We start from the raw sequence: 14,180 nt of genomic DNA, 5'->3' as shown, positions 1-14,180 counted from the left end.
CAATTTTCTCTTTTTTTGTTTTTTTGAGACAGAGTCTTACGCTGTCACTCAGGCTGGAGCACAGTGATGCAATAATGGCTCATTGCAGCCTTGAACTCCTGGGCTCAAGTGATCCTTCTGGCTTCAGCCTCCTGAGTAGCTGGGACTAGAGGCATGTGCCACCATACCCAGCTAACCTTTTTTTCTTTTGTAGACACAGGGTCTCATTATGTTGACCAGGCTGGTTTTGAACTCCTGGGCTCAAGCGATCTTCCCGCCTTAGCCTCCCAAAGTGCTCGGATTACAGGAGTGAACCACCACAACGGCGACAATTTTCATATCTTTTTTTCTTTTGAGATAAAATCTCATTCCGTTACCCAGGCTGGAGTGCAGTAGCATGATCTTGGCTCACTGCAAGCTCCACCTCCCGGGTTCAAGCAATTCTTGTGCCTCAGCCTCCCAAGTAGCTAGAATTATAGGTGCGTGCCACCATGCCCGGCTAATTTTTGTATTTTTAGTAGAGATGGGTTTTGCCATGTTGGCCAAACTGGTCTCTAACTCCTCACCTCAAGTGATCAACCTGTCTTGGCCTCCCAAAGTGCTGGGATTAGAGGCGTGAGCCACCATGTCTGGCCAACAATTTTCATTTTCAGATCACATGCATTACTCTTTGGTGTTTTTGATCCTTCCTTTTAGTGCTCAATTAACATCTGTTGAGTAAACAGTGACTGCTCCAATAATTTCTTTCATCTGAGGGGTTAATGATCCTCACCCACTGCTGAATTCAGTCACACTGGTCATCTGGTCATCCCATTCTTCTTCTTTTTTTTTTTTTTTAAAGACAGAGTCTTGCTCTGTCGCCCAGGCTGGAGTGCAGTGGTGTGATCTTGGCTCACTGCAACCTTTGCCTCCCAGGTTCAAGCGATTCTTGCCAGGGTTCAAGCAAATCTTGTGCCTTAGCCTCCTGAGTAGCTGGAATTACAGACATGCACCACCATCCCCGGCTAATTTTTTTGTATTTTTAGTAGAGACGGGGTTTCACCATATTGGCCAGGCTGGTCTTGAACTTCTGACCTCAAGTGATCTGCCCCCCTAGGCCCCCCAAAGTGCTGGGATTACAGGCATAAGCCACCGTGCCCAGCCCCCATTCCTTTCTACCAACTTAAATCCTATATTTCTTCAAGTCTTGGCTTAGGACTCTACATGCAGTCTTCCTTGGTTCCCTCACTGCAAATATTTACTTTAAACACACTGAAAGATTGTTAATTATATAAAGGGTATACTGTAAGTAGTTATTTAATTAAGTCACTCCTCCAAACTACTGGCCACCCTAGGCCCTCTACATACACAAAAACTGATAACCTTCAGCAGCAATGGCCAATATGCCAAAGAGTCTCTCTGATTATACCTAAAGGGTTGGCAACATTCCCTCAAAACCACGGACACACGATTATTTAACTTTTTTTAAAAAAGTATATGCCACAACTAATCATCAACAAATCAACTAGACAGTTTAAGTAGATTTAACACCAATGGAACCTTGCTCCCAGCATATATTCTATGGTACGCATAGCATTTTCATATTAGTCAATAAGTTCACTGAGTCACATATGATTTTGAAATTTTCCTGAAGGGAGAAACAAATGGGGATGCTGCCTGCGAATAGTTAATTTGACTCCTTATCTTATTAAAATCAGTGGAATCAGATGTTTTTAATACAAACCTTCACTGTTTCCTTAATCTTCCATACAATTTGATTTTGGAGGGATGCTTCACAGAGAATATAGTCGGGCGCAATGCAGGTTTGGCCACAATTCATGTATTTTCCCCAGGTTATGCGTCTGAGGGGAAAACATCCAGAACAGCTATATAATTCAGTAATTCAGTCAAATATTCATTTGTTACATTGTGTTGTTTGAATGTCTTGCAACTAAAATAGATTCATATATTTATCTGGCAATTTTTATAAAAAAGTTAAAAACTCATTTCTAAATCAGTTGTTTGGAACTTAGAAAGTATTTTCCAAATGAGGTGGAATATTTTACATAGCAGGGAAGTTCTCAGGCCAGCTCATGGGAAACAGTACTTGGTAAACAGTGAAGCCATTGCCTGCTGCAGGAAAAGAGGAGAAACAGCCTCCCAATGTCCTTTCCCCTCTCCCAGTCCAGCCAAAGGAAAGTCCTGGATGACCAGAGTTCGGTACAGACTCTCCTGGTTGTGGCTTTTGGCTCTGCCGGCAAGATGTTCAGGTATAAAGCAAGATGTCAGCCAGCCTCCAAGGCCATCCTCCTCTTTGTGGAGCCCTGCCCCACTTGGGAAGACCTTTCCTATGCGTGGGCAGAAACCCATGCCCTAAACATTCACTAACTGAGGGTGTCTGGTTTTGACAAATGGATTTCTACTTAGGAAGCCAACCTGGAACCCTGACCTGGAATCTCTGAAGGGCAGAGAAAGCCACGCCACCCAGAGCACAGAGTCAGTTCTATGATTTGGCACTTCTTAGTAGCTAAACCGGATTTAGCAGAGAGAACCTGAAACCTCTTATTTTCTAATTTTCAGATGCAAGATGTTATTCGCAGTTAAAAAATGAGGAACACTTGTTTTGTCCACAAAGGATCTCAGTTATCAGCATAATACCCTCTCAAATGGGCATTTAAAGATTTTATTAGGCACACACAATACTTTGGATTATGTACTTCACAGATCACTGGCCAGAAGAACGTTAAAATTTCTTGCTAGATCTAGCTGTAATCTTGAGAACAGATATAACTTTTTAAAAATTCCTAAGGACAACCACATGATGTCAGGACGTACAGCTCACCATTTTTGACGGTGGCGCCAAGAGACAGTGAAAGACTCCTGTTACTCTTGAGGACATCAACCACCAAAGCTTAATAATGTATCTTGGAGCCATAAGGTATGGGGTTCAAGTACAAAGAGTAACATTGTCAGGAAAAGTCTCCATTGTGCTGGGAAAACCTCAGAAAATCAGAGAGCCAGACTCACCTGCAAACAATGTCCAGGTCACAATCTTTATCAATATAACATGGACTTTTCCCTCCCAGTTCAAGAGTCACAGGGGTGAGATGCTTGGCAGCAGCTTCCATGATAATTTTGCCAACCGCAGTGTTTCCCGTATAGAAAATGTGGTCAAATCGCTGCTTCAGGAGCTCCGTGGTTTCCTCAACACCACCATTAATAATAATATAGAGATCCTCAAAGAAAGAGAAACACAAACTCTTGCACTGCCAAATTAATCCTAACGTCTAACATCAGCAATCTCTTCAACATAAACACGTAACATTCAGTAAAACCCAGAGTGTGTCAAGACCAGTCCCTGTGAGGGATGGGAGAGGGAACTGACCAAGGACAAGAGGAGAACACACAGTCCGATGGCATCTGGGAAGCATGAACCCACATAGAACCAATCTGGAGACTCCAGTGTTTTTTTACATGAGCTCAGCAACAAAGACACTAAGGAGAACAAATGGTTGAATTTGACCAGGGAAAATGCATGAGACGCGGGTGTGTGCAGAAGTGCCTCTGGTGAAGAGTGGCTCCCACAGGACAGGTCATGCATGTCTTAGTCTGAATGTTCTCTGTCTCACAACACAGAGTGGGCTTAGCCCACGCTATTCTGAATGAATGGTATATCCGGCACAGTAGCTGAGAGCGCTTGCTTTTGAAGTGTATCTGGTTTGAATCTGGGCTCTGCCACTCACTAGCTTATGCAACCTTAGGCAAGCTACTGAACATCTCTGAGCCTCAATTTCCTCATCTGTTACTGGGAGAATTCACGTAGCTTCTGTGGACTGAGCCCATCTATGCATTGTGCTATCATTACCAGCTATTCTAAGAGAGAACATCTTGGACAATAACAGCATCAAAAGTAAGAGAACAGATGGCAAGCAAGGAAGACAGAGAGGTATTCAAGACTCCAAGGTGGAAGTGTGAAGTAAAAGCTGGCTTGTGGATCTCATGTTTCCACTTGAAGGCGAATTAATTTCATTCACTTCATGGTTCAGCTGCCCAACAAATGTTTCAAGCTTTAACTTTTCTATGGCTTAATCTACATAGCATATATTATTGATCCCCTAACACGGTAACTGAAGCTGGTAGAGCATTATTATCCTCCTTATCCAGACAGAGTCAGTTATTGAAGAATTTACCCCTGGTCAGGGGCAAAGCAGTACCTTCAACCTCTATCTTCTGGTTCTATGTCCTATTCAATCCTTGACATCTCACTGTCTTCCATTTCATCTTTCTTGATTGGATCATCACAGCTATTAGAACAAAACGGTTCTAACAAAGAGAAAAATATCATTCCAAGAACCAGAACTGGCCTCAATCCATCACAAGTTGATGTACAGAATACAGGTAAGATATTTTTAAGCTGTATTTCGCTTAAAGCTAAATGAAGACTCCTCCCTGTAGCAACTGCATGTAGAACTCAGCAGTGCCAATTTCTTCATGGCATCATAACTTCCTCCCCAGGAAGGCATAAGAACCTCTGACTCAGACAGATGAACTACCCCGCAGTTGAGCAGATCGTTTTCTTTATTCAGTTCTTGATATTCTTAAATGCCAGCATGTTAAGTCAGTGTGAGGATCCGCCCTCTAGTTCAGGAGGGCACTTTTTGTGTATGTGTGGCATGTTTTCATGCCACAGACATGTCTTTTGTGAAAGCAGAAGTACTCTTATAGGCTGGGTGAGAGGTGAGAGCGTGCGGGCAACCCTTGCTCGCTCTCAGCACCTCCTTGGCCTTGGCACCCACTCTGGCCACGCTTGAGGAGCCCTTCAGCCCACAGCTGCACTGTGGGAGCCCCTCTCTGGGCTGGCCAAGGCCGGAGCCGGCTCCTTCTGCTTGTGGGAAGGTGTGGAGGGAGAGGCGCAGGCAGGAACCGGGGCTGCGTGTGGCGCTCACAAGCCAGAGCGAGTTCTGGGTGGGCGCAGGCTCAGTGGGCCCCACACTCGGAGCAGCTGGCCGGCGCTGCCAGCCCTGGGCAATGAGGGGCTTAGCACCTGGGCCAGCTGCTGAGGAGGGTGCCCCGGGTCCCCCAGCAGTGCCAGCCCACCAGTGCCACACTCGAATTCTCGCCGGGCCTCTGCCACCTCCCCGCAGGGCAGGGCTCGGGACCTGCAGCCCGCCATGCCCAAGGCCCCCACCCCGCCCCTGGTGGGTTCCCATGCTGCCCGAGCCTCCCTGATGGGCGCCGCCCCGTGCTCCACAGCGCCCAATCCCATCGACCACCCAAGGGCTGAGGGGTGCAGGCGCGCAGCACTGGACTGATGGGCAGCTCCACCCACAGCCCCGGTGCGGGATCCACTAGGCAAAGCCAGCTGAGCTCCTGAGTCGGGTGGGGACTTAGAGAACTTTTATGTCTAGCTGGAGGATTGTATATGCAGCAATCAGCACTCTGTGTCTAGCTTGGGGTTTGTGGATGCACCAATCAGCACTCTGTATCTAGCTAATCTGGTGGGGATTTGGAGAACTTTTATGTCTAGCTAGAGGATTGTAAAAGCACCAGTCAGCACTCTATGTCTAGCTCAAGGTTTGTAAATGCACCAATCAGTGCTCTGTGTCTAGCTAATCTAGTGGGGACTTGGAGAACTTTTATGTCTAGCTAGAGGATTGTAAATGCACCAATCAGCATTCTGTGTCTAGCTCAGGGATTGTAAACGCACCAATCAGCACCCTGTCAAAACGGACCAATCAGCTCTCTGTAAAATGGACCAATCAGCAGGATGTGGGTGGGGCCAGATAAGGGAATAAAAGCAGGCTGCCCAAGCCAGCAGCGGCAACCCGCTCGGGTCCCCTTCGACACTGTAGAAGCTTTGTTCTTTCAGTCTTTGCAATAAATCTTGCTGCTGCTGCTCACTCTGGGTCCGCACTGCTGTTATGAGCTGTAACACTCACTGCGAAGGTCTGCAGCTTCACTCCTGAGGCCAGCGAGACCACGAACCCACTGTGAGGAATGAACAACTCCAGACAGGAGGAACAAACAACTCCAGACGCGCCGCCTTAAGAGCTATAACACTCACCACGAAGGTCTGCAGTTTCACTCCTGAAGCCAGCAAGACCACGAACCCACCAGAACGAAGAAACTCCAAACACGTCCGAACATCAGAAGAAACAAACTCCGGACACACTATCTTTAAGAACTGTAACACTCACTGCAAGGGTCCACGGCTTCATTCTTGAAGTCAGTGAGACCGAGAACCCACCAATTCCAGACACATGGGCATGGTCGCTCACACCTGTAATCCCAGCACTTTCGGAGGCCAAGCTGGGCGGATCACCTGAGGTCAGGAGCTCGAGACCAGCCTGACCAACACGGTGAAACCCCATCGCTACCAAATATACAAAAACTAGCTGGGCATGGTGGCACACGTCTGTAATCCCAGCTACTTGGGAGGCTGAGGCAGAAGAATCGCTTGCACCCAGGAGGCAAAGGTTGCAGTGAGCCAAGATCGCACTACAGCCTGGGTGACAGAGCAAGATTCCATTTCAAAAAAAAAAAAGTACTCTTATATAATCACAGAAAAGTACATTTTGTTAGTACAAAAGAGATTGTTAGTAACACAAATATGCCAGTACCCAGCACAGTACCAGTCCCTCATTAAATAATCCATTAAACGAAAACACCTAAAATCATGTTAGCTCAAAAATTAACCCCAAATCCCAGACGGACAGAATCTGTTTGGCATGAAGCCATGGGCCTACATATATTGTGTAACCCCAAGAGCTGGGTGACTCCACACAAAATACACTCCGTGTATTTTGGAACCGAACTTCTTTTGCTAAGCCAACTGTTGAAGGCTTAAAGAGACGGCAGTTGGGTCCCCGGCCAGCAATAACATGTAATAGCAAGAAAATAAAATGTGTGTTTTCCACAGTAAACACATATGTTGGAGATGAGTCAAGAAATTCTTACCTGGTCTAAATACTGAGGGAGAAGCTTTGCCAAGATCTTGGCTGTATTTTCACTCAGTTCAGAAGGCTTTATAATCACAGCATTTCCTAAACAAAGTAAAAAGTAGAACAGTATCATCTAATATTTAACTTTAATAGCTACCAAAATGATGTTCCGTGGGAAGAACAGGCTAGGTACTCCCAATTATTTCTGCAGCTCTCAATGCTGCATATCCTCATAATTAGCATAAGAGCTCATCTCACTTTCTCTTCTAAGGCTAACTCCTTAGCTGTCCTCATCTTCAGGTCACTGACAATGGGTTCCAGCAGCCTTTCCCACTCCTCCAGCTTTCTATCGCTTTTCTCCCACTTCTGCCCTTAGATTGTCCTCTCTGCCCTGGAATTATTGGGCAAGTGAGCCATTTCAACATACATCTCTCTATCTGGATCCTGCAAAGTGAGAAATTAATCTCCTGGCATTTGCTATATACCCAAGCTAGCATTACTCTCATAGTCTTTATTTGAATGAAGCAACTGGTCAGACAGAATCAAATGGTTCATCCGAAGCCAGAGCCAGCAACTGAAACCATATTAGAACATGGATGCCTGACTCCAAACTCCTGGGCCTGCTGACTCACACATCTTTACACTCCCACAGGTTCATTCCCCAGGTGCTTCAAAACATAGCCACACAAATCTCCTCAGCAGCCCATTTAAAAATATGTATGGTATGTATGAATTCTCAGTACACTGGTGGTGTAAACAAAGGCAAATCACCAAGTAAATGTATTTAATTAGCCACATCCTTAATTTCCAATTAATATGAGAAAATAAGCCTCCCTGAAAAGGTATATAGACATAAGCTGGCACCAGACCTGCAGCGATGGCTCCTATCAGTGGCTGAATGGTGAGAACGAAGGGGTAATTCCAAGCTCCGATTATCAGCACCACTCCCAGAGGCTGTGGCTGAATATAGGCCTCATCCAGCATGGTGAGCACATTCTTCTTAACTGGTTTAGCAGTAACCCATTCAGGAAGATTCTCAAGCATAAAATCAATTTCCCCAAGGACAGTAATGACTTCCTGACTGTACACATTGAATTCACTCTGTTATAAGAGAATCACAGTTAATCTTGCAGAGTAAGTATGATACACTTGGCCCTGAATGTCAAAACACTCAAGCCAGGTACACCTGTAGTGACAACAACTGGCATTATCAGACTAGCTGTTTGCCATTCAGACTCCTTTTGTACCCTTCACGCCCCTGGTAAGGGCTTGCTAATTCTCTAATATATTTCTTTTAAAAAAATCAAAGATTATTTCAGGGAGTAGTAACACTAGTTGAATACCATTAGTAAATCCTTCTTTAGTAATCCACACCCTTTAAAAGCCAGGCTTAAATATTCCCTCTTTCAGGAAGATTTCCTTGAGTAATAAAGGTCTGCTCTGAACACACTTTATATATTACAGCAATCATGCTTTTGACCTGCATCTTAATATTCATCCTTAACACACTGGTTTATAACTATCACTCACATTTCATCTGTGTATGTTCTGTTTCCCAATCAAGTTTAAAACTCTTGAGGACAGGGAACTTATTGTATTTCTTGAGTCATCCTATATACACACATACTCACACAAACATTTAGATCTTCAAGTATGATTAAATGACACAGACTTTTTGGAATCTTAATTACCCCATCTTGTTTATTTAATACCACAGCCCCTTTCCACCAAAAGTACTCTAAAAGAAATTTCATAGTTGCTACTAGTACTACCACTATTACGACTTATTAAAATAATCTTTGATTGAGGGGATTGTGGGGAAGGGAAAAATCACAAACCCAGAGCAAAGCCTTGCTACACATGTAATGCAGATAAAAAGTAAAAACAAGATGATAGGCCAGGCACGGTGGCTCACGCCTATAATCCCAGCACTTTGGGAGGCTGAGGCGGGCGGATCACAAGGTCAGGAGATGGAGACCATCCTGGCTAACACAGTGAAACCCCATCTCTACTAAAAATACAAAAAATTAGCCGGGCACGGTGGCGGGCGCCTGTAGTCCCAGCTACTTGGGAGGCTGAGGCAGGAGAATGGTGTGAACCCGGGAGGTGGAGCTTGCAGTGAGCCAAAAGAGCACCACTGCAGTCCGGCCTGGGCGAAAGAGCAAGACTCCGCCTCAAGAAAAAAAAAAAACAAAAAAAAAACAAGATGATAGCCTCATGCCTGTAGTCCTAGTATCTGGGAGGTTGGGGCAGGAGGACTGCTTGAGCCTAGGAGTTGGAGGCTGCAGTGAGTTATGATTGAGTCACTGCACTTCAGCCTGGGTAACAAAGGGAGACCCTGTCTCTTTAAAAAAAAAAAAAAAGTAACAATATTATCAGCAAACATACAGGAATATACTTACACCCTAAAACACTACTTAAAACTTTGCTACCACAGGCCAGGGGTGGTGGCTCACACCTGTAATCCCAGCACTTTGGGAGGCCCAGGCAGGCGGATCACTTGAGGCCAGGAGTTCAGGACCAGCTTGGTCAACATGGTGAAACTCCATCTCTACTAAAAATACAAAAATTAGCCGGGCGTGGTGGCGCACACCTGTAATCCCAGCTACTGAGGAGGCTGAGGCAAGAGAATCGCTTGAACCCAAGAGATGGAGGTTGCAGTGAGCCGAGATCGCACCACTGCACTCCAGCCTGGGAGACACAGTGAGACTTAGAAGCAAAACAAAACAAGCAAACAAACAAAAAAACCACACACACAAATCAAAACAATAAAAACTTTGCTACACAAAGCGTGCTTCCAAAAGAGGCATATGATATCACTGGGGACCTTGTTAGAAACTTGGAATCTCAGATCCCACCCCCGACATACTGAACCATAATCTGCATTTTAACAAGATCCCCAGGTGACTGTTAGTGCATTAAAATTTGAGGAGAACTGACCTAATAATACACAAAGTTATGAAGAAAAATTTGAGTGCAACTATAACTTAAAAACAAAACTCTAACAAAGAAACCATAAACAAAGCTAAAAGACAAGAAATAGACCCAGAGGCTGGTCTGATGGTAATGGGTTATTCAGAACTTATTAATATTACTGTTACTCAAGTTGGTATGCAACTCTCCCACTGCTAAATTTGGCTTAAAAAAAAAAGAAAAGAAAGAAACCCAAAGAAAGTATCCACAATACGGTAAACTGACAAATTACTTAAATCCAGAATATACAAAGAGTTCCTACACATCATAAGGAAAAGAACCACAAATGTAACAGAAAAATGGACAAGAATAGAAAAGGCAGAAAAGGAACCACAGAAGCTAGGTAACATATGCCCTTCTAAGTGCTAGAGGACCGGGAAAGTCTGCGGGAACTTTGGCTTTATCTGTATTGCTGGAGATCATACTCCCAGTGCTGGAGTAATTCGAAATGTAAAAGCAAAAACAAAACCCAGCCGAAGCTCCAGTCCACAAGGGCGCGGCGGGGGCCAGTTTCCCCACACCCCGCCGCACGCGTGCGTACCTTGCACAGGTCGGAGGCGATGGCCGCCAGGATATCCTTCTCGCGCTCCTGCACCATCCTCCGCAGGGCCTCCAGCTGCTGCAGCCGAAACCGCAGAGGTCGCGACCGGCCGGACAGGAACGCCTGTCGGACTCGCCGGACTTCGAGCTCCATGGCCTGGTCCTGCAGAGAACTGCACGGTCCGGGGGCGCTGGGGCGTGGGAGGCGGGAAGATGCAGGTGCAGGCCTCGCCTCCCTTCCCTTCGCCTCCCTCCGGGGGGTGTCTCCACCGTCAACCCACAGCCACAATTCACTCGCCCAGGGCTCACTCGCTCAGCCGCGACCTCCACGCCCGCTGAGTCCCACTGCCAGTCGGAGGCGCCGGGGGAGGACTGAGCTCGACCCAAAGCCTCACCCCTATTGGCCTGGGCGGCCCACGTGACAGCCGCTGTCCACGGCCTCGCCCACGCGGCCCCCGCCCTCTCCCCGGCTCTGGCAGCGGGCTGGATGAAGGGGGTGGAGTGAGCAGTGCGGGAGCCGAGCGCGGCCACGGGCCCGGGGGCGGCGGGGTGTAGGGATGGAGGGAAGGTGTTGGCCATCCTGCTGAGAGCGCCCTGGGGCGGCCCCAGAAAGGGCGAACAGGAATCCTGGAGGAGCAGGCGGAGGGCGCTCGGCTGGGAGTGGGCGCCCTGCCGGAAGCGCCCCGACTGCGACGGAGAGCCGTCTCCGCTCTGGCACGCTCTGAGGGGTTCCCTCCTCCATTTTGTGGCTCTTCAAACATGGCCAGATGGACGTAGTTGGAGGCCTAGCGCTCCCCATTCCGCTTCCCTGTCCCCTGCTCCTTCCTTCAGCGAGGAGCTGCCTCGACCGGCACTGACCGTCCCAGTTCCCTGGAGAGCTAGTCCCTGAGGGCGGGAAGCCGGGGTTCGTCTCCCGCGGAGCCGGGACAGCGGTCATTTCCTTCTTGCACAAGCATCATCCTCGCACGTCCGTTACTCAGAGCTTCTCCCCAGGCTGCATTTGCCTCGCTGCCCATGGTTCCGTGTTCCCGCTCCCAAGAGAGAACCCGCTGCCCTCAGGTTTCCCCCTCCCGCCTTATTGCCTTTCGGGCGAGAGACTTCAGCTCTCATCACTGTACTCAGCAGCAGTTGGCTCAGCTGATCGGTCCTGTCTTGTGGAAAGCTTTCTTTTCTTTACCATTTCCCTGCACTCTTCTGCACTTTTCTTTTTAGCTCAGTGGCCGGGTCCTCTGGGGTTCCTTTGCTGGATTTTTCTCCCCTTCCTGACCTCTCACTTGTTCAGGTGCCCAGGGCTTAGTCCGGGGCCCTCTTTTCACAGCCACTCCCTCATGTAATCCCATGAATAGTGCTCACAGAAGGCTCTAATCCCAGCCTTTCCTCTGAACTCTAAAGGGTATATTTGTGAAAAGAAAATAACTCGGGGCCCTGGCCCAAATGAACTCTCCGCTTATGTACAAAACAACAAAAACCGTGGGAGCCCAATTCACTATGCCAAAAGGAAAAAATTAAGCAAAAAGCTGAGTCATGCAAGAAACTGCCTTTCTCTATGTCCCTAAGCAGATAGCTACAGATAAAAGGTTAAATGTCCCCACAGGTAGCTGCTCTGTCCTCACCTTATCTTACTGAAGTGCTGATTTACACAGCAGGAGGCAAATACATAATTGACTATTCCCCTGCCTGTTCCTTTTTCTATTTGTGCAATGTGTGGATTCAGTAATGACCATGTTCTCCCTCTTTCCCCTCCAGCCCGCTCCTCCCTTTTAAATATTGAAGCCCTCAAAATCATCTTTAGATGAAGGCACAGACCTCCCTCCCAAGCATGTCCTTAACCTTGGCAAAATAAACTTCCAAATTGATTGAGAGCTGGTTTTGGTTTACAAGCTGGCAGCCAAAGGAAGTGACTCAGTGGAGGTGGCCCTGACCTTTGACAAATCTATCAGTGCTTGGTACCAGCTTGGGCTATTTTTATTGCTCAAACAGGACAATTTGCTGAGGCCTGGGAGCTCCCCACTCCAGAGAATCCCTGATGTCCCAAAATTTGGTTGAGATCTAAAGTTTATTTTGCTGTACACCTCTTTGTCTGCAGTTTTACTTACTCCCAACAAAGAAGGTGCGTTTTCCTGCCTCCCTGACGATGGAGGGGAGGCAACTCCTTTCTGGAATTTCATCTGGCTTCCAGCAGGGAAGGTGAGTCTGAGTTTTTTTTCTCCCTCTAAAATGCTAAAAGAGCAGTCTTGAGCCTGGACCCTATTCCTAGGTAAGCACCTGAATTGGAGTTTTGTCTTGGAAACTCTCCTTGGTGACTAAAGTTAAGATTAGCAACCAGCTGGTCTTAATTTCTCCTTACCATTAGAGCGCTCAATAATACAAATTGTGCGATCATTTCTTTTGCTTAACTGTTTCTTTGTTTGTTTCTGTTGTTGTTTTGGTCTTTTTCCCATTGGGTTTGACCAGCTCTACTTGACTTGGTCAAATCTGAAGGAAAGTTGAAATTATGGAGAACAAGGTCTTTGAATTGGCTAAATTACCACAGCTGAGGGGAAAAAAAATGAAAAAGAAAAAACAGGCCGGGCATCCTGATGGTTTCCCTGCTTCTACTCTTTCGGGTTTTTTTTTTTTTTTTTTTTTTTTTTTGAGACAAGGTGTCACTCTTGTCACCCAGGCTGGAGTGCAGTGGCCATGATCATGGCTCACTGCAGCCTCCAGCTCCCAGGCTCAAGTGATTCTCCCACCTCCACCTCCCAAGTAGCTGGGACTACAGGTTTGTGTCACCATGCCTGGCTAAATTTTTTTGTATTTTTTGTAGAGATGAGGGCTTGCGATGTTGCCCAGGCTGGTCTCCGACTCCTGGGCTCAAGTGATCCCCCTCCCTCAGCCTCCCGAAGTGCGATTACAGATGTGAGCCACCTCGCCGGCCCCCTGCTTCTACTCTTGACTCTAGAGATTGTTATTTCTCAGTTCTACACTTGCCCTTTTATACTCTACTGCAGGGACCTAGAGTGTGTGAACCCCATTTCCCAGGCTCTCGTGCCCGCTGGCTTCTGCCAGTAGGGGGCACTATAAGGAAATCAGAAGGCAGGAGGTGGAGAGTAACTTACTGCTTCTGGATTCAATCGTGTGGCAGTTGCTGGCCATTTCTATAGTGAAAGTGGAGGAGGGATTATTCTTTACTCTAGGAATTCCTTCCATGGTCAAGGTGGCACCTCTCTAGTAGACAGAGGATGAAAGTGATAGTGTCTCCAAATGGCACAGAAGCTGGTGCAGTTCCATTGGTTCCAGCTAAGGGTATTTTTAGCAGCTTTTTTATCTATGATGTCACCCCATTATTCTTTTTGACATCTATTACTCTTAAAATTCCCTCTGCATGAAATAACTAGATAGTTTATCTTTCGTGACTGGACTCTGATAACACTTTGTTGTAGCCTGTTCTCCACCTAGCCGTTGGTGTCCGAAGGTACCCTGATCATGTTAATTCACTGCTTAAAACTTTCCAATAGCCTCCCCTCACGTTTAGAATAAAATTCAAAATGTGAATTTTTCTACACATATTCTACAAGCCCTAAATGCCCTGGCCCGTGACTACATCTTCAACCTCTTTTTGTAGGATTCTCCCACTTAGTGAGTTTCAGCCAGAGTGCCTTCCTTGCTGTACACTACTGAGCATTCTAAACACGTTCCCAGCCCGGGGCTTTTGCATTCATTCTGTTTCCTTTGCCTGTAGTGTCCAGCTATCATTCTCACTTAATTCAATTGCTGCTTCAATATTAC

General features: G+C 46.7%; 1 protein-coding gene across 6 annotated transcripts in view; it reads right to left on the bottom strand.

The window, feature by feature from the left end:
* The window catches only part of ALDH3A2 (aldehyde dehydrogenase 3 family member A2), a 61,675-nt gene extending 50,275 nt beyond the window's left edge, over positions 1 to 11,400 (bottom strand). For 4 of the 6 annotated variants that reach the window (XR_010153252.1, XM_063799732.1, XM_063799733.1 and 1 more), the window contains exons 1-6: positions 10,722 to 11,379; positions 10,414 to 10,603; positions 7,769 to 8,000; positions 6,916 to 7,001; positions 2,986 to 3,194; positions 1,703 to 1,820 (exon numbers count right to left, since the gene is read on the bottom strand). Coding sequence is in view for 5 of the 6 variants with exons in the window: in XM_063799732.1 (XP_063655802.1) it covers positions 1,703 to 1,820; positions 2,986 to 3,194; positions 6,916 to 7,001; positions 7,769 to 8,000; positions 10,414 to 10,603; positions 10,722 to 11,173 (1,287 nt within the window). In the remaining variant the exon portion in view is untranslated. Of the gene's footprint in view, positions 1 to 1,702; positions 1,821 to 2,985; positions 3,195 to 6,915; positions 7,002 to 7,768; positions 8,001 to 10,413; positions 10,604 to 10,721 lie in introns of all 6 variants that reach the window. The other 2 variants (XM_063799735.1, XM_063799736.1) reach the window with 1 other exon arrangement.
* Positions 11,401 to 14,180: the final 2,780 nt, after the last annotated feature.

Source organism: Pan troglodytes, chromosome 19 (genome assembly GCF_028858775.2).
Source record: "Pan troglodytes isolate AG18354 chromosome 19, NHGRI_mPanTro3-v2.0_pri, whole genome shotgun sequence".
Lineage (NCBI taxonomy): Eukaryota > Metazoa > Chordata > Mammalia > Primates > Hominidae > Pan > Pan troglodytes.
This window is presented reverse-complemented; position numbering and strand designations above follow the sequence as displayed.